Genomic DNA, 26,622 nt, shown 5'->3' with positions numbered 1-26,622 from the left:
AAGCATATCAGACACTGGCAAAACCAGCCTGCTTTAAACCACGCCATGAACGAGCCAAACTGCACAACCCATTTGCAGATTTGAATGAGCTCAATTTTTCTCCAGACCCAACAATCACTGACTGGCCTCATGAGTAAAATTAACTTAAACCTAGCTATTTTATTATACAGAAGATTAAAGTAGGCGTGATTCTCTTTTGCTTTCACTTCTATATTGTTCATATTTGATGACAGTACACAAATAACTTTTAATGAATGATAACACCTCATAAGAACTCATTACCATCATTATTAATTTCCATAGAAACCCAGAGGCGAACAGTGCTTACCCATCATTCCATCCAAAACTTTTATTTTATGACATATAATATATGGACCCTCACAAGGGTTGAATGCCCTGTCCAAGATCAAAGCACTTGTATTGGCACAGCCAGTCTCTGTTCTTTCTATCTCACCATCCTGCCTACCTGCTCTGCATCTAATCATAAATTCTAGGCAAATACCACAGGAGTATCCCACAATTCAAGTCTCACCTAACTCTTCATTTGTGCTGTCATTATCAGTAGCAAACGGGAACCTCTTCTGTTCTGCAATAGACTTGGCCTGGCTCTGAAATAAAAACAAACAAGCAAACAGATTTTAGCTTATCACAAATGAAGAGAAAACTTATGAAACCTGTATTTTAAAAAATTAAAGCTACATTTGATTTATACAGAAGCAAAAAATTATTCACTTTAAGTCACATCAATTATGTACTTCATGGACACAGTTTGCGGTGTAACTTGATTTGCTTCCTCCTTTATCATTAGTAATTCCATTTCCAAGAACATGTAAATTTTTACTTCCATAGGAATTAATCTTGCTGGCTGCTTCAAAGCTTCCTACACATTTTCACAGACTATTTAATGACTTTGATTATGTTGAAAAGATCATATTCTAGTGATCAGTCCTCCAATGTGGCTTGATAACAAAATATTGCTTTTTAAACTCTAAAAATATTTTAGAAATAAGAGCTACAAATTGTACAGAGATGATGCCATAAAATGACCAACAAAGCCTGACCAAGAAGCAAGACATTCTATTAAATAACACACAGCAGGTGACAAATATAACCATCCTACTTAATGCAGAAAATTCACCCGTGAAGAAATCATGCAGACACATATATGTACATCTGGTAGGAAAGCTAAAACAGAAGTGGAAACTAGGGGAAAACAAAGTAAATAAGTTAGCTTAGTAACTGGAATGATTTTAGAGGCAGTGTCTGTCCACCGTACAAAATGACAGCTCTCCACGTTTTGGAGACAAATCATGTCTGATAATACAAACAGCTGCCACTTCACCAGATTTAACTGTTGACACTAAATTGTGATATGCTCAGCCTACAGGGTACACATTAAAGTGATAACTTCATACCAGATCCACCTAAGATATGATTAAAACTTGTACACACATACAGAGACAGGAAAAGCTAAGGCAGTAAGAGACTAAAGAGCTGTCACTTTTGGCAAAACTATAGGATTAGAACCCAGTGACATCGCAATTATCTGAATTCCTCTTTTTTTAAATCCATAGTACAGATGCCTACAGCAATATATAATAGCCAAATCATTTTACACAGGATCCTCTTCTGACTAACATACATGGTCTTTGGCTAATGACCGGTATTCATTAGCCATGAACTGTGGTCTCTTGGGCTTCACTGACTCAAACAACAGAGTAACAAGGTATATCCACTCATATTTCCTATACTTTCAAAATCCAGATTGATGTTGAGATTCAGCGTGGTATTTGGTTTGCCTATAAAATAGGTCAAGAATAAGCTACCTCTGGTTAAAACACAAGTTAAAAGATACAGGCCAGAAGAGCATCCCATCCCAGGAGATTCACAAGTCTTACTTCATTCTACTCAGGGCTCCACACAAAATGAAACATCTGAAAATTCTACTCACATGTGAATGTTTCACACTTTATTTCTTCCAGTAAAACACTGATGACTAGAAAGAAACTCTATCAGTTCTTTCTTGTTGTGCTATATAGCTTGGAGCTTCCACACGTGGGAACCTCATAAGGCTACTCCAAGAAGCAGCAGATTTAACCACCTGTGAAGGCCTCCTAGCGCTGTACATGTTTGGGTGTGACCAGACACAAGTCTTTCCTCTTTCTCAGATGGTTACAGAGAAGCACACAGATGCAAAAGATTTTTCTGCTTAATAAATTGCTTAGAGCAAAGAAAATGAGTCTATAAACAATGCTTTTAATACTTTAAAAGTCTTATTATTTCATCCAGTATTCAGTGAGAGTCTACCATTTGCCAAGCCTTTGTGCAAAAAGATATGGGAAGAGAAATGAAATCTCATAAAAAGAAGAAATCATTTACCAAGCAACATCAAGAGTATAGTGAAGAGCATATCTGATTTAAAAGTGTTTTTATTATATTAGAAATAAAATCTGTAACAGAAGTGGGCAGGAAAAGTTTGGTACGGACAAATTAATTTGATCAAAAAGAATCTTTCCAATTTTTAATACTGCATCTATAGATATCTTCTGTGGACAGAGGTGAGAAGCTATGATCAGGAAGTTTAAACATAGCCCCACTCACTAGTAGATTAACTCCAATCCATCTTTCAAGTCCCTGCTTACCTTTCAATTCCTTAAAGCTGTCTTGCCTGATCCCCCTAACTTAGGGAGATGATGCTAATCCTGTGCTTTCCCTTCATATGATTTACACATGTTTACTATGTTTATGTGTATAATTATTTGGTTAGTGACTGCAGGAGGAAGGAATGCAAGGACCGAGGGATTCTGGCTCATGGCTACATTCCTAGTACTTACTCAGCACAACGCCTGACACATAAGAGGTGCAAAATAAATATCTGGAGAATGAATGAATAAATGAGTAGTCTAACTCCCATATTTTCAACCTAGGGAAAATGAAAGGCCAAGATTGATGAGCTTTCTCCCATGGGTGACTAGCTAGTGCCATCTTAAAATGGAAATGCAACGAGTAGAAAATATTTGAATTACTATCAGTAAGAAGGTCCCTAACAACTCTAAGACTCTGCCTATCTAAGGTAGGGATTATCCAATTTCTACTTAAATGTTTTCAGTAATGGCCAACTCACTACTTTATAAGATAGCCCATCCTGGTTTGGGATAAGTCTAATTCAAAAGTTTTTCCATATATCAAGTTGATTGCCACGCAATGAGTTAGGTAAAATCAGTTGATCATTCTCTAGTTTACAATTTCTACCTATTTTCAGTAGTTCTTAATGAAAAGGCAAAGCTTTGTCTGGAAAAGAAAGAGTACCCTAAAGGGAAATTTTAAACAAAAGAAGCCAACATATCTACATGGAGTTGAAGGTAAAGGCCGGGAGAAAAAAATGTTAACCTTGGGGACTGAAAGAATAACTCAGCTTCATAGTATCACGTGTGAACAAAAAGAAGACCCTTCCACCTTCAGGCAGCGAGGCTGCGGGAGGACACATGCTAACATGGATAGGCAGGCACAGATGCTACACAGCACCAGGCACTCATCCCTGGAATGGAGAGGTCATCTGTACAGCTTAGTAGGTACTGATAAAAAAACGTAGATATAAAAGATACCTGCACAGGCAAAGGCTAGAAAAATAAGATTATACTATACCTTCAAACTCCTAGAAATAAGGCTCCTAGAAATAAGGATCAGCCATAATCTCCCCTTTATTCCTTGGAACTTAAAAGTTCCAGAATGATCAACCATCCAATTCATAAGTCATAATAATTCAATGTGACCAAATACCAGATGACTTATCTTTATCTTATGCACGCAGAATCAACTGGATTCAACTCCTAGTTGATCAACAGGCGACCTCCCCCGTTGGAACTAGTATCACTGTGCTTCAGGTCACAAAAACAGGAGGCATGGATAGAAGATGCGTACCAGAATCTTTTCAGTGTTGAGGGAAAGCAAAGAGTCACAGGGTGGCGATCCTTTGGGTTCGCAGTCTGAGTCATGGAAGTTCAGAAGGGATGACTCTGAAAAGCAAACATGCCTTGTTATTCTCCTCACCTTAAATTTATGGCTCTTAGGTGCTTGGCTATGAATTGTAATGTTAAGAACCCATACAACCAAAATAAGGACAGCAGTAAAAGCACTACATGGGGCATCCTATCTTCTACCTTGACAACTGTGTAATGTTTTACAGTCTCCAAGTGTCTTGCACACTCATCAGTATGTGTCCTCACAACAATTCTGGAAATGATCAAAGCTAGTTAGACTTCCCAGATGGTAAAATGAGATTTAGATAGGTTGGAATTTATCTAAAGGCAAGAGGGCAGAAATAGCACTAGGTCAACGCTCTTCTCACAACCCACGTGGAATTAATATAGTTAAGATCCTTTTATTATACATCTCCTATCTGGCAGCATTTACCATAGGTTAAAGAAAAAAAAATTACAAAGCCAAGCCAGGGAGACCTAATATTAAAAGACAAGCACTGGGCCGGCCCCATGGCTTAGCGGTTAAGCGTGCGCGCTCCGCTACTGGCGGCCCGGGTTCAGATCCAGGGCGCGCACCGACGTACCACTTCTCTGGCCATACTGAGGCCGCATCCCACATACAGCAACTAGAAGGATGTGCAACTATGACACACAACTATCTACTGGGGCTTTGGGGGAAAAAAAAAAGGAGGAGGATTGGCAATAGATGAGCCGGTCTTCCTCAGCAAAAAGAGGAAGATTAGCATGGATGTTAGCTCAGGGCTGACCTTCCTCACAAAAAAAAAAAAAAAAGGAAAAAGATAAGCACTAAGAGTGTAGTATCTAGAATATATAAACAACTCCTAAAATTAAACTAGAAGAAGACAACTCAATTAAAAGATGGCAAAGGACTCAACAAGGCAATTTTCCAAAGAAGATATACAAACAGGCAAAGAGTACATGAAAGGATGCTCTACATCATTATTAATTAGGGAATGCAAATCAAACCACAATGAGGTACCACTTCACATCCACTAGGATGGCTACAATTTTTTTACAAACAGAAAATCACAAGTGTTGGCAAGGATGTAAAGAAATCAGAACCCTTGTGCATTGCTGATGGGGATATAAAATTTTGTGGCCACTGTGGAAAAGAGTTTGGTGGCTCCTCAAAAAATTAAACATAGAATTACCATATGATCCCACTATTCCACTCCTCAGTATGTACCAAAAGAACTGAAACAGGTACTCAAACAAGTATGTGTACATGCATGTTCATAGCAGCACTATTCACAATAGCCAAAAGGCAGAAACAGCCCAAATGTTCATCAACAGATAATGGATAAACAAATTGTGGTACATATACACAATGGAATATTATTCAGCCTTTAAAAAGAATGAATCACTGATACATATTACAACATGGAAGAACCTGCAAAACAAAAACTAAGTGGAAGAAGCCAGACACAAAAGGTCACATACTGTATGATTCCATTTATATGAAATACTCAGAATAGGTAAATCCAGAGAGATAGAATGCACATTGGTAGTTGAAGGAAGGAATAGGGAGAAACTGCTTAATGGGTAAGGGGGTTTACCTTGGAGTGATGGAAAGGTTTTGGGGTGGTTGCACAACATTGTGAATGTACTAAATGCTACTGAACTGTTCACTTGAAAACGATTAATTTTATGTTATGTGAATTTTGCCTTAAATTATTTTAAAAGATATGCTCTAATTCAGCAGTCACTAAAGAGCATCAAATTATGTTCAAGGAACCATCTGAACCAATTTAGCTAAATTCTCCTGTGCATGTCTTAACAGTATGAAACAGGACATGATATATCAAAGAAGCACTGCGTGATGAGCAGTTACTGAAACTGGAATGTTCAAGTTCACAAGGCAAGAGCAGAGTTTAAAAGGACAGGTTTAGATTGGAGTACAGAGAGGGAATGGGTATCCCAGTAGAATAAGTGGTGTACACAAAAGCACAAAGGCAAGAAAATGCAAAGGGGCAGTGAGTAGATGAGCCTGACTAGAGGAAGGAGATGGTGTTGGAAAATAACAAGTATGAGGTTGGAAGGTGAGCAGTCTGACTGGGCAAAGTCCAAGAGAAAGGCTTTAGTCTGGCAAGAATGAACAATCAGTAATGGTTGTTGGTCGGTAGCTGGAGGATAATGACTTGCTGAAAGATATTTTGGAAATAGATTAATTTATAACCTGTTTCTCTTACCTTTTCAAAAAGCTAACATTTGAGGATTTACCATACACTAAGCACTGTGCTAAGCATTGCATATACTTTGCTTTATTCTATTCTAACACTCTCCCTACTTTGTGGAATTCATTTCAGTTTCGGTAAACATCTACATAATTTTAAATGGCTACACAGTATTCCACTGCATGGAACTTAACCATAACCCTATCATTGGATAATTAGGATGTCCTTTCTTTTTCCTTAATATAATTGTTTCAATGAGTATCCTTCGTCTGTATTTTTGCAAATTTACCCAATTAGGCAATTAAATTAAATCTAACGAATGTAATTGCTGAGGCAAAAGGTATAAACAATTTTAAGACCTTTCATATACGTTGCTCCATTTCCCTCCCAGTATATAGTAGTAATTCCATTCCCACTAGCAGTGTACAAGACAGTCTATTACCCTCTACTCAGAGTATTGCCATTCTTTTTATCTTTCCCAATCTGAAAATAGTACTAGTAACATTAAACTTACGGTTTATTGGTCATTTGTATCTCTTCTTTTGCAAATTGCTTATATCTTTTGGTAACTTTTAAGTCATCTGATCTATTCTGGCCTAAGATATAAAGAAGAATTTCTAATTATCTATTTTCCAAATGGTTAGCCAGTTATCCCAGTACCACTTATTATCAATTTGAATGCCACCTTCGTAATACATATACATTATACACGCCACTGGGGTCTGTTTCTGGGCTTTTTTGTTTGGTTGGTGGGTGTGTGGGTGGGGGTGGGTGTGTGTGTGTGTGTGTGTGTGTGTGTGAAGAAGATCAGTCCTGTGCTAACATCTGCCAATCCTCCCCTTTTTTTGCTGAGGAAGACCGGCCCTGGGCTAACATCCGTGCTCATCTTCCTCCACTTTATATGGAACACCGCCACAGCATGGCTTTCCAAGCAATGCGTCAGTGCGCGCCCGGGATCCGAACCGCCGAACCCCGGGCCACTGCAGCAGAGCGCGCGCACTTAACCGCTTGCGCCACCCGGCCAGCCCCTGGGCTTGCTTTTTTTTTTTTTTTTTTTTTAAAGGAATCTTTGAGATTATTTATATCCAACTTCTGTAATAGCTCTGACAGATGATTGTCCAATCTCTACATGAACATTTAAAAAAAATTACAGTAGTAATTCATGTTCATTGGAGAAAACATAGAAAAATCACAAAACATAAATAAAAGTCATTTAGAACACCAGCACATGTTGAGAACTGCTGTGAAAATTTTGGTGTATGTAATTAAGAGTGATAGTTCTGAAATCAGACAGTCTGGATTTGAATTCCTGCTCTCTGCCACTACTTACTAGCTCTTGGCCACTGACCTAGCCTCTTCAATCTTCAGTTTCATTTGTAAAACATGGTCAATAATAGTATCTACATCACCAGGGTGGTTGTGAAATTTAAACAGGGAAATCTACGTAAAGCATGTGGTACAGTTTCTGGCACAAAGAAGGAGCTCAAAAAATTTTTGCTACTATTATTATCATTAGTTTGTGAGAACTGATTAAGATATATTGTTTTGTAACCTGCCCTTTTAACTTAACAACATAATGTAAACACTTTCCCATATGATTAAATTTTCTTCTACATTATTTAAACTTGGTGAGATTATATACCATTTTTAATTTGTTTTAAATAAAATTTTAATTCTCTAGAATAAACATGCATTTTGTTGTTGTTTCTAGACTTTCTAATCCCTTATAATCATGTTTATTCTGACTTCAGTATCACATTGTTTCAATTATTGTAGCCTTACAATAAACGCATATATTTTAATGTAAAGCAAAGTTTCATCAATTTTTTTTTCCAAAAATTTCTTGGCTGTTTGGATAAACATTCTTTCTTCAGATAAACTTCAGTCACTTTGTTAAGGTTCCAAAACAAAAATATCCCTCTATGATTTAATTAGAATTGTATTAAAATTATACATCAATGAGGGCAGGAATACTTGACTTTTTACAAAATTTGATATACTTCTTCAAGTCTTTTATTAACCTATGTGAAATTTTGTAATTTTTTATACAAGATTTACACATTCAAGTTTGTTGTGATTACAAAACAATGGGTGATAATCATTGAGTCAATACACCTTCGTTGAGCATCTACTATGTTTCAGTCACTGCCTTAGCCTCCATGGTCATCAAAACCAGAAATGACCCCTGTCCTTGTACACAGAGATTACAATTCAGTAGGTGAAACCGACATTAATCAGTCACACAAACAAACGTAAAATTGTAGCAGCTTAAGAGCTATGAACTAGAGCATAGCTGGGAGAAGTGGCCTGCTCAGGGAAAGTTTCCTGAGGATGTGAATAAGGACATCAGCTAAGACTGATGTAGTTACCAGGTATAGGCACCCTCCTAATCCCCTTTTTAAAGACAAGGAAAATGAGCCAGACAGACTAATAATTTGCCCAAGGCCACCCTCTAGCAAAGCAGGAGGGCTAGGATTTGAGCCCAAGCAGTGTGGTTCTGGAGTCTGTGCCATGAAAGAGTGAAGAGAGATAGGAGGAAAGTGAAGGATTTAACAGGTGAAGGTCCATGGGAGGCTGGCAGGGCTGGCAGAGCAGTTCGGGCAGAAACACAGCATATTGTACATCTTTGTCTTCCTGCCTGGCTAGAGCTGAATATTTTATCTGCCCATATTACTGAACTCTTAACAGCTCTATTAATGTCTCCATCTATTCAGTGAATAACTGTATCATCTACATGTAATTATATCAAGATCTTTTTAATATTTATAGTCATTTAGGACCTTATTGTACTGGATAAAACCTCCAAAAAAGTACTTAATAAAACTAGGGATAAAAGGTATTCCTGCTTATTCTTGACATTAATACTTCATTTAATGACCCAGAATTTCCTCAACTTTTGATGATAAAACTTTTTCATGCAACATTTATAAACATCCAGTGGGAAACTGCTCTATGTGGCTATGGGTTGAGATTGATGTATTTTACCATATAAAGGAAGGATTCTCTTATTCTTTGTTTTACCAAAAATTTTAAATCAGGAAAGCTGGCTCAACTTTATCGATAAAGTGCTTGTGGATATTTCTTTAAGATACTCATGTGATTTTGCTCCTTTGACCTATTAAGGTGATTAATTCAATTTTTTAAAAAGTTGAACCATCTTTGTACTTCTAGAATAAACTCTAATTGATCAAGGCAGATTATTCTTTTAATTGCCTGCTGGCTTCAGGTTACTGATATTTTACTTAAGATTTTATAACTAAGTGATAGCTTTTTGTTTTTTTCCCCCCAACTGTATTAGATTCTGGCATCACTGTTTTTTGCTTGTTTGGTAAGGTCTGTGATAGAAAAATAGTTTGTTAGAGTTGTAACTAGAGTTGTCTGGAATAGGAGGTTAAATTTGTTCTTCAATCTAAAATTATTTAACCCAGTAGGGCTTCAATTATTTTACCATGATAACCCAACCAGCTATATTTAAATGGTATAGATTTCCGTGGAAGTAGGAAAAGCCTGTTTTCCTCCTTGATTAGGTCATAAAGTAAAATTTAATGGTGATTACTGCAGATATATTCTCAAAACACATCATAGAATCTCATCGTTTTCTTCTACATCATCTTTCTGGACGTTTCTTTATCGCTTCATATTTTTAACCTTACTAGCAGAGATTTCTACACAGTTGTCTCTTAATTCTAATGGCCTCTACAGTTGTACATATATCCCCTCGTTCATAATGTACATTTGCATCTGCTCTCCTGTTTACGTGTTAGCTTTATCAGGTTTATCTAGTTAACTCTTTTTTAAAGAACTAACTCTTGGACCTATTTATCAATTCTATTGTTGCTCTATTTCTAATTCATTTATTCTGGCTTTATGCTATTTAGTCCTTCCAATTTCCCTTATTTCCTCTTCTTGTTTCTCCAGTTGAGTATCCAGTTCATTTATTCCCCTTCTTCTTTAATACTAAGAAGTCATGAAAGGCTTAAGCAGGAAGAAAGATCATAGACAGCTGTGTGAAGAGGGAAGATCCAGAGACAAGAGTAGGGAGGCTGTGACCAGTTAAAAAAAATGGGAAAAGCCTGAACAAAGGCAGGGGCCACTGGATGGAAATGGAGGGTCATAGTCTAAAGAGATACATGAAGTAAAAAAACACAGGGCTTTGAGAAAAACTAGGCATGGAAAGAGGACAAAGGCACCGGTTTCTAGTTTGTGTAGCTAGAAAAGGAGTGGTGCCGTGACCTGAAATGAGAAGGTTAAGAGGAAGAACAGTTTTTGACGGAAGTAAAGAGCTCATTTTGGGTTAAGCCAAGTGTTTGTGAGATGCTGAACTGGAAGCTGCCACGCATAGAGTTAGGAAATTCCAGAGAAAGATAAGAGCTACTGATATGAACTTGATAATCATTAACTTACAATGGATGATTAAGCAGGGAATGTAGGTAGGATCTCCAAGAAAGCTTAGGAAACTGAAGTTTAATGAGAAGAAAAAAGCTGACTCTGCTGGGAACAAGATATTTAAGAGGCAGAGGGAGAATCAACTGGTAATTTATCTTTTCCTAAAGAACTATCCATTTCTTTGAATTGTTCTACACCTTTGCCACAAAGTTATACACAGATAGTAATTTGATTTTCATTTTTCATTATACTCCCTTGTTCCTAAAGTCACATATTTGTCTCTTCTCATTTTTCTTGATTAGCCTTGCTTAGATAATTTTCTCAACCTTACCAGTATTTTCAAAGAACTAGCTCTTACATTTAAATCTGCTCTTTCCATGACTTCGAATTTAATTAATTCGTTCAGAGGCACAGTAATAAAGTGGTTCAGAGCACAGGCTGTGGAGCCAGACTGACTTGGATCAGATACCGAAGGCTTTTCGACTTTAGGCAAGTCCTTTCATATCTCTTGGCCTCAATTTCCTCATTTGTAAAGTAGGAATAATCACCACCACATACCCTCAGAGGGCTATTGCGAGGAATAGATATAATAACCATAGTTCACAGAAAATTATTGTTAATTTTAATACTGTCAGTATACAGATCTAGGCTAAAACTGCTGTTTTTTCCTGTTAATTTCTTCTTCCTACTTTCCTGAAGTTTATTTTGGTCTTCACAGTACTTTACAGCTTTCAAAATGCTCTCACAAACATTATTTCTTTTGGTCCTCCATCCTCTGAGGTAGGTAGAGCATACCTCAAGCTCACTGTACACATGGGAAATAAGCTGAGCGTTAACGGACATGGTTAAGGGCACAAAGCGAAGAACCAGCAAGGCCGAGACTTACCACATCTGTGCTCTAGGACAGCATATCAGTGAAGGTACACGGTACATCTGTCACCACTCATTCTGCCAAGGCTGGGTCCTAGCAATAAATGGCTTACGTACAGCAATGTCATCAACCTTCTTTCCTCTCCTCCTAAACCTCACATACAGCTGAATTTCAGAGCAGTTTTGGTGGAGAGATAAGGAGCTGACTTCAGCAGTTTCAAGAGAGAATTTGACATATGGAGACAGTGCATATAAACATCTCGTTTGAGGAACTCTGCTGTAAAAGGAAGCAAAGAGATGAGGTGGTGGCTAGAAGGACGTGTGGTCCTGTCTGTGTTGCTTGTCTTTTCAAGATGGGAGCTACTACAATCATTTGTACACTGATGGAAGAGAAGAGGGAATGAGATCCTGTGCACAGAGAGGGCTACCCTATGCAGAAGCACCAACAACACATCCACTGACACCGTATCCACCACAACAGGGCAGAAGGCAAAAGCCATCAGTGCAGCTGCAGGCAGGCCGATAGCTAGGATGGTGGGCAAGTTCTCTTCTGATTGCTTCTTTGTCAATCAAGAGGAGGGCATTACCTCCTAGTGAGGAGAGAAGGTGGCACTGGAAGTAGGACATATTTGTCACCATTCACGTCTGGAAGTGAAAACTGACTGAAAGCTTGCAAATAGCACACCCATGGCCAATCCCTGAAGGAAAGCATTTTATAAGGGATTCAACAGCTGCTGGACTGTACTCATCACCTGACCACCTCACTCTATTCATAACAGACGGTGTGCCGAGTCCACCCGAAAATGAGGATGACTGGGCTTTTCCCATGGACAGCTAGAACTTCGAAGTCAGCTGCCAGGCTACTGACAATTCTAGTCCTAGGTGTAGGGGAACCTGGAAAGAGCAGGCAGCATTATTGGGGCTGGAGGAGCTTTTGGAAGGCCAAGCAGCTGCTACGTGGCATCAGCTTGTAGTGCCTTTTGCTTTTATCAATTTCTGCATTTGTAAGACAATCACTGTTGAGGACACTGTACATTGCACTGCTCAATGGTCCCAAGTGGTAAATTTCTTTAAGAATGTAATAACAGGAAAAGTAATAACAGGAAAAATTCTCCTCTGAAGAATTTATATGCTTCTTTTATTCTAATAAAATATTATTCATCGGTACCTGAGATGTGTAAGTTACCATAAAACAACTTGAAAATAGAAGCTGCCCACTGAGAATTAGATTATAAAGTCAACATATAATTAATCCATTAGAACAAGAATCTGCAAAAGCCATCTTAAAGAGACAGAATGGCTTTTTAACAAAGCAGGAATGTAATCTGATCAAAGCTGTATAACCCACATAAAAGTGTTAACACATGTAAAGAATGTATAAATCCATAAGAAAAAGGAGTTGGGCAGCTGCACAGAATGGAAAAAAAGGCACGGAAGCAAATTATGTGGCGCCAATCCAGGAATAGAACAGGGTGGAGAGTGCTTTACCCAACAAACTGGGCAGGCAGCCTTACCCACAAAGGCTATTCGCTTAGCCTGGGGTTATAAACTGGTTTGAAGATGCATCAGATGCTCAAGGTGGCACGTACTTTTAAGAGCTGAAGACTTCCTCATAAACCCACACATACTGTCAAATAGCATCAACTTGACTGGGAAAGCTGAAGCAGATCTAGGCAGTGCTGTGGAACCATTAGTGACAAGGGAACACAGTCACTCAGAACATCCCGCAAACACAGGCAGGAAAAGTTGCAAGAGAAGTCAACTGGTCTTTTGTGCAGAAGAGGTGCCGAGCAGAAGATGGACGATTCCTGAGTCTATGTAAAGAAAGCCAGCACCTGAGCAGAGAAGTCCACAGCACTGTGCTGGTCCCCGAATCAGAAACAAAGCCGCACTAAATATTTCCAAACAAAACTAGGGTAACGTGGAATGAGACTTTATTAGCAAGCTTAAAAACAGATGTCAGTTATCGATTTGGGGTTCTTTCTAGTTACACCAGTTATTCAGTTTGTGAAAATTCATGGATCTATACACTTGTGATATATGCATTTTTCTGCATATGTCACATTTCAATAAAAAGTACAAATAAAAATGATAACAGAAGGAAAATGTTGGAAAGTATTAACCCAAAATGAAAAGTATTAAAATTCTGCTACTTCAGTAAATTTTGTATTTATTCTATCTGTAAGGTAACAAGCCCAAACAAAAAGATACAATGACCTCTTTAAAACACCACACTGTGGGGGCCCGCCCGGTGGTGCAAGCGGTTGGGTGCGCGCGCTCCGCTGCGGCGGCCCGGGGTTTGCTGGTTCGGATCCCGGGGTTTGCTGGTTCGGATCCCGGGCGCGCACCGACGCACTGCTTTGGCGAGCCATGCTGTGGCGGCGACCCATATAAAGTGGAGGAGGATGGGCACGGATGTTAGCCCAGGGCCGTCTTCCTCGGCAGAAAAAGAGGAGGATTGGCAGATGTTAGCACAGGGCTGATCTCCTCACAAAAAAAAAAAACAAAAAAACACCACACTGTGAAACGGGGAGGCTTTAAAAGTAAGTCAGCCAAGTACTTATCGAGTGCAATGAAGCCAAACCGTCTCTACATGCTGTAGAAACTTTTCTTTCTTGAAAAGTTTTTATACAGAAAGTGCTCCGCCACTTCCTGTAGTCATGTTCCATGTAGGGTAGATTCTAAAACCAGGCCACATATCTTTTGCCCTCATCCAGAGGGGAGAAAAAAATGACCCTCATTACCCAAAGCTGAACCTGTCTACCAGTGTATAGACCTTTTAAAAGATAAATGTGGTGCTGGCCCCGTGGCATAGGGTTGAGTTCCACGCATTCTGCTTCAGTGGCCTGGGTTCACAGGTTCGGATCCCAGGTGTGGACTTACACCACTCATCAGCCATGTTGTGGCAGCAACCCACATTAAAGTAGAGGAAGACTGGCAACAGATGTTAGCTCAGAGCTACTCTTCCCCAGCAAAAAAAAAAAAAAAAAGGTAAATGAAATTCTTAATGACAACAGATCTATATGAAAAAGTTTAATAACTATGCAAATACCATGGGCTATCATCTTTATAGGCTCATGACACAAAAAGCGATTCCTAAACCAGAGGACTTTCTAGAAGATGCTGTTCATTTAGCAAAGGAAGCAAACATCCTCCCAGCGACACCATGGTGGCCAGGGCTGGGAGAGATAACAACATATGAATCTCTTCATCACTCCGTGCCTCAGTCGCTGCACTCAAAATAAGCCAGGTCCTTTACACTGGCAAATTTACTCGAGTATGCCTTAAAAAAAAGATCAAAAGAGATTTGCCACAAAACTATACATGATAACAAACTCAGAAAACCAGGGCCAAGGGTAAAAAGGATCAAGCATATATACTAACAGTAAGGGTTACCGCAGTTGCTGCGAGCATAAATGACTCATAAATGACATGACTGAGCATAAAATTTGGTTCTTAACTTCCTCAAAGCCAGAACAAAAGAGGAAATAGCTCTTACTATAAAAGTTTCCTTCTATTGATTCCCTACCACTTCTAAGGCACAGGAACAATTTAAGCACTGTGAGCAATAAGACTGATTTCATGTATTTAAATGACTGATTCCTCAATTAAGAAAGATACCATATTCTGACAACAAAGTCTTACTGACTTTGTCGAAAACAAAGAGCTAGGTTCGTAGCTACTTCCTTATTTTTCTGGCAGTTAACAACTCCCAAATCGGACAGATAGATACTAATGCTCTTTTCTCCACAAAGAACTATGGGAAAATAAACTCAAATCTGAGATTATTAATTTCAACAAACTACAGAAAATTACTTTAGGTTGCAAATTAATCACTGAACTTGACTGAGGCATTAAGCATGGATAGTGCTAATGTCACCAGTTAGATGAAGGTGGCTATTTGAAAACTATCACAAAGACATCAAGTACAAGACTATCTCACTTATGAGCAGACAACAAGTCTCAAGAAGGCAGTAAAAAGAAAAAAAAAAAAAAAATCACACAAATTCACTGTTTTTATTAATATTACATTTTCAAAGATGGAAAACAAAAGTATTTTTGAAGCAATTACTAGAAATGCATATGTTTGAACGACTAAGATACATCTTAGACTGTCTGTAAAGAACAAATGAAGATATACCTACTACAGACAACTGCCACAGTTGAATAGGAGGCAGTTTAGCTTTGGTAGGAAGAGCAGAGGTAACCTGAGTTCTTAAATCAATGGATAAGTGACAACTTCTCTAGACTTTAATTTACCAGACCTATAACATTAGGGTGTCAAATTAAGATATCTCTGAGATCTCTCAAATCTCACTCTATTCAGGTCTCTGCTCATGTCACCTTACCAGAGGCCTTCCCTGGCCACCTCTCAAAGCAGCATCCCCGCATTACTGTTTATTCTAAGGCACTTAGCACCAGGCCTATTATATACAGATTTTTCCCCCACCAGAACACAGGCTCCACTGGAGGAACTCAGCCAGTTGTGCTATATTCCCAGGGTCTAGAACACTGAGGAGCATCTAGCAGGCACACAGATAGCTTTTCAGTGAAAACAGATCCATTCTAGCTCTATAGTTTGAAATATTACATTCAGTGAAGCATTCTTGCAAATATGTAAATATAAAATTCTAGGAAGAGTTATTTAAGAATATAATTTTCAACAAACAAGCTTAAGGGTGTAGGACTTTATCACTAATATTAGTAAGAAATTATACTAATATGCTAATATTACTGAGGAGATAACACACAAATGGGCAGGAGGCCAGGTCAAAATCCCGGCTCTACCCTTTACTGTGTAACCTTTCCTAACTTCTCCCTGCCTCAGTTTCACCTTAGGTAAAATGGGGATAAAACAGTACCTACTTCAGTGTCAAGAGGATTAAATAAGAATGAACATAGTGTTTACAAGTATAAACCGAGGGAGAGATTTGAGGAAAAACTTCTGTCCATTATTTCTTCCCATAATTCCAAAATAAAAACAGGACAAAGGTAACAAGGAGAGGAAGGAAAATTTATTTTTATTTGAAAAATATGTACATTACAGTGTTCATTTTTTTAAATGAGTAGATTTATTTTCACCACAGGAAAACAGAGAGACGACCAGAAGTTCGTGGTTATCCTTGCTTTTCAAAAAAAAAGTGAAGTGTAAAAGTGTGCTGGAGAAGAAAAAGTTGAAGGTGGGTGGGGAACAGCAAAGCTCAGGCTGAGACCTATCGGCACCAGGGACCATCCATGCTTGTCGCCTCTGCGACCAGACCTGGGGTAGGGGTGGGCTGCTCAGCCCACGGAGCATGAGGCTGCTCCCTGGGCCCTGGACTCCATTTGATGGTGGTCCACACAACGCAGCCAGCCACTGACAGCGCGCTATTCAGACCCATGGGCTCCCACCAGCAGCTGTCTGTGGCCCTACAACCGCTAGGGGTTCTGTCTTAAGAGAACACACATACGGCTCATCAGGTGTGCAGATTTAGTCCCAAGCAGGCATCAGCTCAGCCATTTGAATCCTACAGCTGTGGGAAGGCTTCTGAAAAGTGTCTGTACTGCTATCTGTCCTCCGTATAGGAACTGGCTTGATACGACAGGCTTGTGGCTGGATAGACCAGCAAGTGACGACGACATGATTAATAGTTGGCGAGTTCCAGTCTGTTTGATTGTGAAGACCTTATCAGTTATGGATCCTGGCACTTATCTAGACCCTTACGTTGTTCAAATAGGGGCTCTGGATACAGAACATGAGCCCCTCAAGCTACAATATAGTTGGTTGTAAATCTTGAATTTGTTCCTATATCTGTTTTTCTTAAGACAGAGAGGGACTGGGGCAGGTTTTACGGGGTCCAGCTTCTATCTACTTTTCCAGGATAAGGAAGGAGAAAAGGGAGACATTTGGGGAGTCTCTACCACAAAAGAGATGGCTTTTGTCACAAACTGCAGCCAGTAAAGCTAAGGGAAACAGCTGGAGCCCCACGAAGCATAAGCAGGGGACTCTGGGAATTATTTATTGGGGCTGACAGCAGTAGCAGCCAAGCCACTTCAGCACCTGTCAGCAGCTACTGAGACATTCATGTCAGCCCAGGGCAGAGTGTCTGAAAGACTCATGCCACTCTTTTGCAACAGCACATTTTTAATTCCAAACTAAATAAGTACTACATGGGGAGATAAAAAGAAAACTGAAATATTTAAATAAATTATGCTTAAAGCCTCAGAATACAGTGTTCACGCTCTGAAGCAGAGTACATTAGATAATGGTCTCCACACGTGAGGGAATGGGGGCATGGACAGGAAGAGTCCTCCAAATGCCTAGTTTATGAAAACCTACATTTACCACTATCTGAGGGAAAAGCACAATACAAGTCAGAGTTGGCCCATGAGGGCTCTTAAACACTGGCATAAGCCTGAGGCCACAGAGTGAAATGAGCCCCCTACATCAATACTACCAATCAATTTCATATATAAAGTGATTACCTTCCACTGCCTAGAATCTGGGTCTCTGTTAGCCAGTGAGCACCGCGTGACTATAGGAGGGAAGGGGAAATGAAGATTTACACAATACGTACTATATGCTAGTAAATACTACAGATGTGTTTTCCTATCTATAACCACTTAGTGCTTAAGACAAGTCTTTGTCAGGGGTCTTACCACCTGGGCTCCTCCCTTTACAGCTGTGGGCCCTCAAGAAAGTGATGATTTCACTGTGCCTCCATTTCCTCATCTGAGAAAAGGAGCTACCATCCAATGAGGGAGTTCCTGGTGTTCTGACAGCCTAAGAGAATAGGCTAATCAACCTAAAGCTCTTACAACAGCACCTGGCATACAGCAAGCACTCCATATGTTACTTTTCATTTTCCTCACAGTACCCTGACGAAGAAAATAAAATCTTGTAATTAGGTAATAGTGTTTTCAATTTACAGAGGAGGCAATTTTGCAAAGACAAGCAATTAACTCGCTCAGAGTCACAGAAAGTGACAGAGGTAAAAGCTATTCTTTTTCCACTATGCAATGCTGGCCATACTCTTTATGCTGCTACCCGCCAAGGCATACTACAAAATACAGAAAGTCACATATCCCTCATTGAGTGAGAGTTCCTCAAGTGGTCAGATTGTGCTAAAAGGAAATCAGAGTGTGCTAATCTTGACATCTCATCTCAACCAAAAAATACTTATTGTCTTCCCAGGCACACAATGTCAAACTGCTGTCAGGCACTGAAAGCAACAAGCCAGCTCCTAGTGAGTTAGGCAGACCTAGACCTTTCAAAAATAAGCCTTAAGGGAACTCACACAGGGGAAGAGGAAAGGGGAAGGAAAGAGGAGGAGACTGAAGGGTGAAAAGACCCACTAGAGAACTTCGAAACAAAAAACATACACATGTATTCTGCCCCTGAGGCATCTGCCATGACTTCTTAAACTGAGGCCCATAGCACCCAATTTTAATGAATGAGCTGGCCTAGTTCCAACACACACACAGCTCTGACATACAGAGGCTAGTGGCCTGCAGGGCCCTTTTTACCCTCTGGGAGACACCTGACAGATCACAGGTCAATCTTAAACAACTGGAAGCAGGATGTGAAGGGGAGGATAAAATGGGCTTGCTCTTTTGTTCCCTTCTTTCTTCCAGGGATCGAATTTTTAGAGGCTGTGTTTAATACAAGACATCAACTCGAGAGATCAGGAAACCTGATTTCCACGCCTAAGATGGGCCGGGAATCCCTCTTCTGGGCGCGGGCTTCGCCGGTGGGCCTGGCCTGCCTTGGTCCGTCGGTCTTCCTTCGCTCCAACGGCAACCGGGGGGCCAGAGCGGGAACCGGGTCTGCCCTGGCCACCTGCCATCTCCTCCTCCACCCTTTCAACAGTTGCTAGGACTCCGGAGAGGCCGCCCTGGCCGGGAGAACATGTTGTCAGCTCTTTATTCACTGCTCTGCCCCAGGCGGCTATGGGAGGAGGGCGCGCAGCGGCGTGGGTGTGAGCTGCGGGAAGCGGCCCCTGCGTGACACCTCGCGGAGCCGGCTCCCGCAAGAGCATACGCCGCGGCCGGTGGGGACGAGGCCCGGGCGGCCCGCACATCGGGCCCGGGGCCTGCAGCCCCCACAGCCCCGCCAGCCCCGCGGCCCAGGACTACCCGGACGCCCACCCGCCGCCGCCCACTCACCGCCACACTCGGCCGAGTACTGGTCCCCCCAGTCCCCGGACTGCGGGCTGCAGCCGCCGCCCGCCGGGGCCTCCTGCTGTTGCCGGTGCTGCAGCTCCTGCTTGAGCAGAGACAGCGGCGAGTAGTGCTCGGTGGCAAGGGCGCCCAGGCGCGGCCCGGCGGACAGGACCCCCAGCAACAGCAGCACCAAGACACGCCGGGCGGCACCCGCGGCGGCCACAGCGCCGCCCCAGCAGCCGCAGCCGCTGCAACTGCCGGCAGGTGCCATCTTCCCTCAAGGCGCATGTGCGGCAGCCCTCGCCGCGGGCTGCGGCCTCCCAGCCTTAACCCGCGGCGGGCAGGTGGGCCGTGGCAAGGGGGTAAAGAAGGGGAGTGACATTGCCTGATGGGAATTGTAGTCCCAGCTCGGCCAGCCTCGGGCCCCGTTTCCGGTACCAGGACTACGAATCCCAGCAAGCATCGCGCTGCGCAGGTTTTCCGGTCTGGCGTCTGACGTCTTCCCCGCCACTGAATCGGAAGTTCTAGGCTGCGGTTGCGTGGAAATGGGCACTGGTGGGCGGAGTGGGGTACGGCGGGGCAAGGGGAACGCAGAAGGGGTGACAGCCGGCAAGGGGAACGCGGATGGGGTGGCAACGAGTCCTACTGCTACTGCTGCTTCGGCCTCCTGCCAGTACAGGTGCATCGAATGCAACCAAGAGGCCAAGGAGTTGTACCGAGACTATAACCACGGCGTGCTGAAGATAACCATCTGCGTGAGTTGTCAGGTGTGGGGTGTCCTTGGGAAGAAAATGACGCGGCGAGATTTGGGGACCTCTATTGAGAGACAATAGAATCTGTATCAGCTTTTTAGGGTGATAAAAATCAACGAGTTTCAGTGTCTTCTAATACAGTCTTCAGTTCCATGCTTGATATTCCCATCGGAGGTCAGTCGAGCCTTTGCGTGAATACCTATAGCGGTAGAGAACTCACTACCCTACAGCGCTTTTCTCATACCAGTCACGTTTGCTGGTGAGACCTAACTGGGTGAACGGATCCTCGGGCGGAGATGGATGTAGGCGTTGTGCAGAGAAATTTAAAGATCGGATTAGGTTGACATCTGGGTTCACGCCAAAGCTATTTCATTCTTAGTTATTCTCCCTTTGATAGACAAATGTTACCATCCTTACACTCCATAACCCGTATTAAATTCTCCTAGAATACTTTTTTCAGGTTTCATCCGTTGTGGTTATTAATGTACAGAATTGTGCACAAAACACTATGCTAGATGTTGATGATACAAAAATCAAAAATCAGGAAGTAAAAATTCTGCTTTCAAGGTGTTGCTAGGCTATTTATAAAGAATGATCTTATGTTTAAAAAGTCACAAAATTGGAGGTTCTTTTAGGTGCATTAGCAAAGAACCTGTCACATAATAGGCAGTCAATATGTTTTTGTCCCATTTCTGATCTCCTGATGTTTTTCTCATAATAATCCTCATTAGAAAAACATGGCCTGTAGTAATACACAAGAGAGTAGACAAAGTGTCAATGTGTACCTATTTAATCTATTATCAACCATTATAATCACTTTGGTGTATGCACCCTTGATTTCATGTTCCTCTCTTAAATGGTTTCCCTCACTTGGCAAAATTTCAGCCATTGTTAAATCCGACATATTGCCTCATCTGTCCCTACACCCTTGCAGTTGTACATTACTGGGGAAAAAAACACCTTAAGTTCCTGACCACTAACCTCACGTAGGCCCTTGATGCCATCTGACCATGTTATGTTTCACTAGTTCCCACTTTCTGAACAATCATCACATACCTTCTCTCCTCAAGTTTCTCATATATCCTCTCCTGCTTCAGTAAGAAAACAGAGGAGAACTTTCAGGAACTTTGCAATCACATAAGCTCATTCTGACTCATGGCTTTAAATACCATCTAAATGTTGGCAATTCCCAAATGTGTACCTCCAGCCTGAACCTCGCCCTTAAACTCCAGATTCAAATATCTAACTACCTGGTTGACTTCTCCACTTGAATTTCAATAGTCACCTCAAACTTTCACAGTTAATGGCAACTCTACCATTTTAGTTCCTAGGACTGAAAAACCTTGAAGTCATCCTTGATTCCTCTCTTTCTCTCACATCCTTATTCCGTTGCTTGGCAAATCCTGTTAGCTCTATCTTCAAATTATGTTCAGAATCCACAACTTCTCACCACCCCTACTGCTACAACCATGGTCCAGGCCACCATCATGTGTCACCTGGACTATTATCATAACTCAACTGGTCTCCCTGTGTCACCCTTGCACCTCTTCAGTATCTACACACAGCAGCTGGATTGCTCCCTTTAAAATGTAAGTCAGGGGCCAGCCCAGTGGCATAGTGGTTAAGTTTGTGTACTCCCATTCGGCAGCCTGGGGTTTGCAGGTTCAAATCCTGGGCACAGACTGACATAACTGCTCATCAAACCATGCTGTGGCGGTGTCCCACAAACAAAATAGAGGAAGATGGGCACGGATGTTAGCTCAGAGCCAATCTTCCTCACCAAAAAAAAAAAAAAAAGAAATAAAAAAATGTAAGTTAAATTATATCATTCCTTTGGTCAAACCTTCCAATGATTTTCCCATCTCAGAGTTAAGGCCAAAATCCTTGACTTGGCTTATAACGCCCTATGTAGTCTCCTGCTACCCTGGCCCTCCCTTATTCTACTGCAGTCCCACTGGCCTTCTGATATTTCTTAAACAATCCAGGCAAGTTCCTTCCTCAGGGCCTTTGCACTCTGCCTGGAACACTCTTCTGTCAGGTATCTGCATGGCTAATCCCTCACCTCCTTGAAGTATTTTTTCTGAGTATCTTCTCAGAGAGGCCTACTCTGAACACCCTACTAAAAATTTTCCCTTCCCAAGTCTGGGTACACCTTATCACCCTTCCCTGCTTTATCGTTCCCATATCACCTGTCATCTTCTAATATTCTATATAATTGACTTATTTATTATTTATTGCCTGTCCACTCCCTGGAATGTAAGCTACACAAGGACGGAGAGTATGTGTATTTTATTCATTAATGTAGCTGGATCACCCAGGACAGTGCCTGACACGTAGTAGGTACTCCATAAATATGTGTTGAATGAACCATTTCTAGACTTTTGGATAATCATATCCTTGGCCATCCTGGTATGAGGGAGAGAACAGTAAGTTATATGCGGTCTAAACTTAATGACTTTTGGACTAGTCCAGTTAAATGGTCCATCAGAAAGGTGACAACCACGTAACTGTGAACACTCTTTTGTCCAAAGAGAAGCTAGTATCTGTCTATGCATTTTAGTTAGTAATCTTTAATAATATAAAATAATCTTTTATTATTGGCGTTAAGCTACCAACAACAAAATCCCTTTCCTAATCATCAGATTAGGCTGGCTTCTCTATACCTTTATTTATGGAAAGACAAAATAATTACTGGATGGCTAAGTCAACAGCTACACCCTCCCCCACTTTTTTCTCCTGAAATATTGCACTCTCTCACCCAGGAGACAGATTTTAGAGTTATATTTGGAATATTGAATGGTGGTACAGTACCTTATGGATTCTTTATTGTACACAGTTATTCCCTAATGAGACAGAGTATGTAATATCCTTGTTTTTATCATGTTAATGCATAGTAATACGCGTAATAGCGTTACTCAGGAAAAATCATTTAGTTGATGCTAGACTCTGAAAATTAAACCATAAAATAATTAATTTTTTAAAGGGTCTCCAAGTCCTGAGATCAAAAAGTAAAAAAAAAAAAAAAAAAAAAAAAAGTAAAAAGTTTTTAGACATCAGACTATTTGTTATGAAGAAACGTCCCAAGTTTCTCAGTGGTTATGGCCGGTAACTCATACATACTTTGGCCCCTTCCCTGCCACATTTGGAGTCCACAGTATACTCAGCCTGATTTCCTACCTGTATTTTTCATTCTAATCTCCTTCTCTTGGCTCTTGTTTTTCTACTGCCATTCCCCCAGCTTACCTTTCTATGTTTCCCTAATTTTTCTCCATCTAATGGAAGCATGTCCCTTGCTTTTAGCTACTCCCTCCACTTCAGCTTTTCACAGTTTATTATGATTATGCTTAAAGATATAGTGCTTTTAGTATCCTACAGTGCCTGGCCTATTTTAAGTGCTCAGATATTTGACAAATTCATAATGGTAACAAAACAAAACAAAACTCCTTTGAGATTCTCATAAGTTTCAGTTCTGTTCAGTACTACAGTGTTGAGCTTCCACCCATGGGTGCTGGATGCAAAATGAATAAGACATAGCCCTGCCCTTGAGGAGCTTCAAGTCTAATGGGTTCCACTTTTAAGATATGTGTTTGCTTATTGTGGAGCTAAAATTAAACAGATTTGAGAATGAGTGGGGAAGAGGATGGTCCTAGAGATGATGGGAAGGAAACAGCAGCAGGAATATTCATGAAAAAATTGGTTTGGCCAGTTTATATTCTGAAAGAGATGTGATTCATGAGGGACCTGGAGAACATAGCAGCAGCAAGTAAGTCCTATCCAAGTGAAGATCGAGGTGGTGGAAGCAGTTTTTGAGTTCCCAGGGTGTGCATGGTCCCTGTGCTGTAGCGATTTCTTAGAGGACAACTTTCTCTTTCAGGATACTTGTCTATTAAGTAGTAAATGATATGGAATGGAACAATTTTGCCAAAATAAGAAAACATATCTACTAAATTTAGCTATCTCCCAATAGGATGTTTTACTACATTTGTTTTTTTTGTGTGTGGGTGGTTTTCCTCCTTACCTTCAAAATGAAGGAAGCACTCAAGGGAAAAGCAAATAATTGAGGCAGAAGAGGGAAAAATTAGGCCTAAACTGATTGGGAGGGAACTAGCAGGCTTTAGTGAATTCTCAATGTTTGTAAAATACTCAGAATGCTAAGAAGGGAAGATGGGTATAGCTTGTAGCATATCATGTGACACCAGAAGCGGCCTCTTCTGTTTGGGTTCATGTCACCCTGTGTTCATTCCATTGTAGCACTTACAGTGGCATGTTTATTTGTCTTCCCCTTCTAAACTGTAAGGTCCTTGAGGATAGAGACTCATGTCTTAAGGTGAGTATCTAGCATCTGGGAAGTGCCTGGTCCATAGAAATGGCTAAGAGAGCTGTTATAATGAATGTAATAGGCGCTCCAAACACATTTGTCACACAAGTGATTGCAAAAGGAATGACTGAGTTGCTGTGTCTCCTGCTGCTGGTTTATGCCTACCTCCTTCTAAAAATTGTCCAAATTTCATCTTAGACTTGTGATGCTGTCTGAAGATGGGTTTTAGAGAACTTTTAAAGGACAGAAAGAGGACCCTTGACCAGTCAGCAGTTTTATTTTAAAATGAAGTAGCATCTCAAGTCTTCCAATCTTGTTTGTATCAAGAGAGGAAGTGTTCTTTACAGGGGTAGCACCGGGAGAGGATCGAGAAAACAGCTCTTTGTCATGAATATAGAATTTCTGATTCTGTGGCTTCTGTTTAGACACTGGCTTACTCTTTGCTCAGCTAAAAAGCTGCAAAATTATTAATCTCTTATGCCTCAGTTTTATTAGGTGGATTTAAATTTGAGCTAATAGCACATCTCCCTTCATTGGTTCACTTGATGACTCAAAAACATCCATTTCTTGTAAGGACATGAGTGAAGTGGAGAAACTCTTTAAATTGGAAGTGAATCTAATTTTTCATTGCATTTGGAGGGCAAGGTTAAAATTCTTTAATGCACTTCATTTTTCTTCTAGCACTTTGATGTAATTAAATGACCATCCTAGTATGTCTGCATATCCGTCACTTCTATTTCTGTTTTATCCTCTCATAGTTTCAAAATGTTTGATGTTTGAATTGTAGCCACTAGTTTATGCAGTGAATAGTAGCCTTGATGCAACTTTGTAACTAATACTGTTTCGAATGTCACATTTCTAATGAGCTTGTTCTTGTATACCTGCATTTTATATGTTCTAATGGTGTCGAGATTTGATAACATTGTAATCACCCATGTCAAATTAAAAAAAAAGCCGTTTAATAGGAATTGCTGAGAGCCCAGGGAGGCTTGACTGGGTAACCTGGACCAGGCTGCACAACCCAGTTCCTCACACACAGCCCAGCATTCTCTAGTGTCTCTATTGGTAGCAGAGAAAGACCATTTCCTTTCCATATTCTCAATGTTATTGGAGAAAAAAACAAGCTTCTCTTGGTATCTGCCACCCCAGGATTGTTGGCACTGCGTAGCCCATTCTTTACCTGCTTGTAGCTCTCAGAAGCTCTGGGTGCAGGGTTACTTTTCTGAATCCTTTTCTCCAGATCATGTTTCAAGAACCACAAAGTTGGGGGACATCTAGCCAACAGGCACCAATTTATCAATGAAAGTACATTATAAATTTATTTATTTTATAATAATTCCTACAAATTGAAAGTAGAATTTTCTGGGATACTTTTCTGCCTAAAGTCAGTCTTTAAATCAAATATTTTTTTGGCCTCTTAAATATGAGGTTAAAAAATTAATATTTCTAGCCTAGAGGATTATATTTGGTCATTTCTGAAGTCAGCTCTTATATGGATGAATATTTTGTATCTGAATAGAAGTTTATTTAAATAAATGCTGATATAACCTTATTGCTATACAAGTCCAAAATAGACTCTGCTGTTTTGAAATCCTTTAAGATTTCAGAATGTATGAATTTGCTTGTTCTAATATTATCTTGCATTATTTCAGAAATCCTGTCAGAAACCTGTAGACAAATACATCGAGTATGATCCTGTTATCATCTTGATTAATGCTATTTTATGCAAAGCCCAGGCCTACAGGCATATTCTTTTCAATACTAAAATAAACGTAAGTTGTGATAATTTTTTTATTTTCTAATTTTACTTGATGATGCTTTTGCATTTTAAAAGAATAATAATAATTATGAACAGAATTAAAGAACATTATTTTAAAAAAATTGTAATGAGGATGGGTCTTTTATCTCAACAATGTATGGAAGTTTCTAGAAATAGCAGGCATTGATAGAAAAAAGGTGCATGATGTTTAGTGAATATT

At 40.4% G+C, this 26,622-nt stretch overlaps 2 protein-coding genes across 9 annotated transcripts in view; one reads left to right on the top strand and one right to left on the bottom strand.

Annotated features, from left to right (window-relative positions):
* TTC13 (tetratricopeptide repeat domain 13) overlaps nucleotides 1-19,917 on the bottom strand; it is a 77,547-nt gene extending 57,630 nt beyond the window's left edge. For 4 of the 6 annotated variants that reach the window (XM_004432363.3, XM_014788928.2, XM_014788930.2 and 1 more), the window contains exons 1-3: nucleotides 19,577-19,916; nucleotides 3,922-4,016; nucleotides 533-608 (exon numbers count right to left, since the gene is read on the bottom strand). In XM_004432363.3, the coding sequence (XP_004432420.2) occupies nucleotides 533-608; nucleotides 3,922-4,016; nucleotides 19,577-19,844 (439 nt within the window). In that variant the 5' untranslated portion in view covers nucleotides 19,845-19,916. Of the gene's footprint in view, nucleotides 1-532; nucleotides 609-3,921; nucleotides 4,017-19,576 lie in introns of all 6 variants that reach the window. The other 2 variants (XR_015552450.1, XM_014788929.2) reach the window with 1 other exon arrangement.
* A 186-nt stretch (nucleotides 19,918-20,103) lies between these two features.
* The window catches only part of ARV1 (ARV1 fatty acid homeostasis modulator), a 30,092-nt gene continuing 23,573 nt past the window's right edge, over nucleotides 20,104-26,622 (top strand). For 2 of the 3 annotated variants that reach the window (XM_087431950.1, XM_087431949.1), the window contains exons 1-2: nucleotides 20,104-20,340; nucleotides 26,296-26,415. In XM_087431950.1, coding sequence (XP_087288076.1) covers nucleotides 20,119-20,340; nucleotides 26,296-26,415 — 342 coding nt within the window. In that variant the 5' untranslated portion in view covers nucleotides 20,104-20,118. The remainder of the gene's footprint in view (nucleotides 20,341-26,295; nucleotides 26,416-26,622) is intronic. The other variant, XM_087431952.1, reaches the window with a different exon arrangement.

Source organism: Ceratotherium simum, chromosome 6 (genome assembly GCF_057802395.1).
Source record: "Ceratotherium simum simum isolate JZ-2026a chromosome 6, ASM5780239v1, whole genome shotgun sequence".
Lineage (NCBI taxonomy): Eukaryota > Metazoa > Chordata > Mammalia > Perissodactyla > Rhinocerotidae > Ceratotherium > Ceratotherium simum.
Note: the sequence above shows the minus strand (reverse complement) of the source record. Positions and strands in the feature narration are given on the sequence as shown.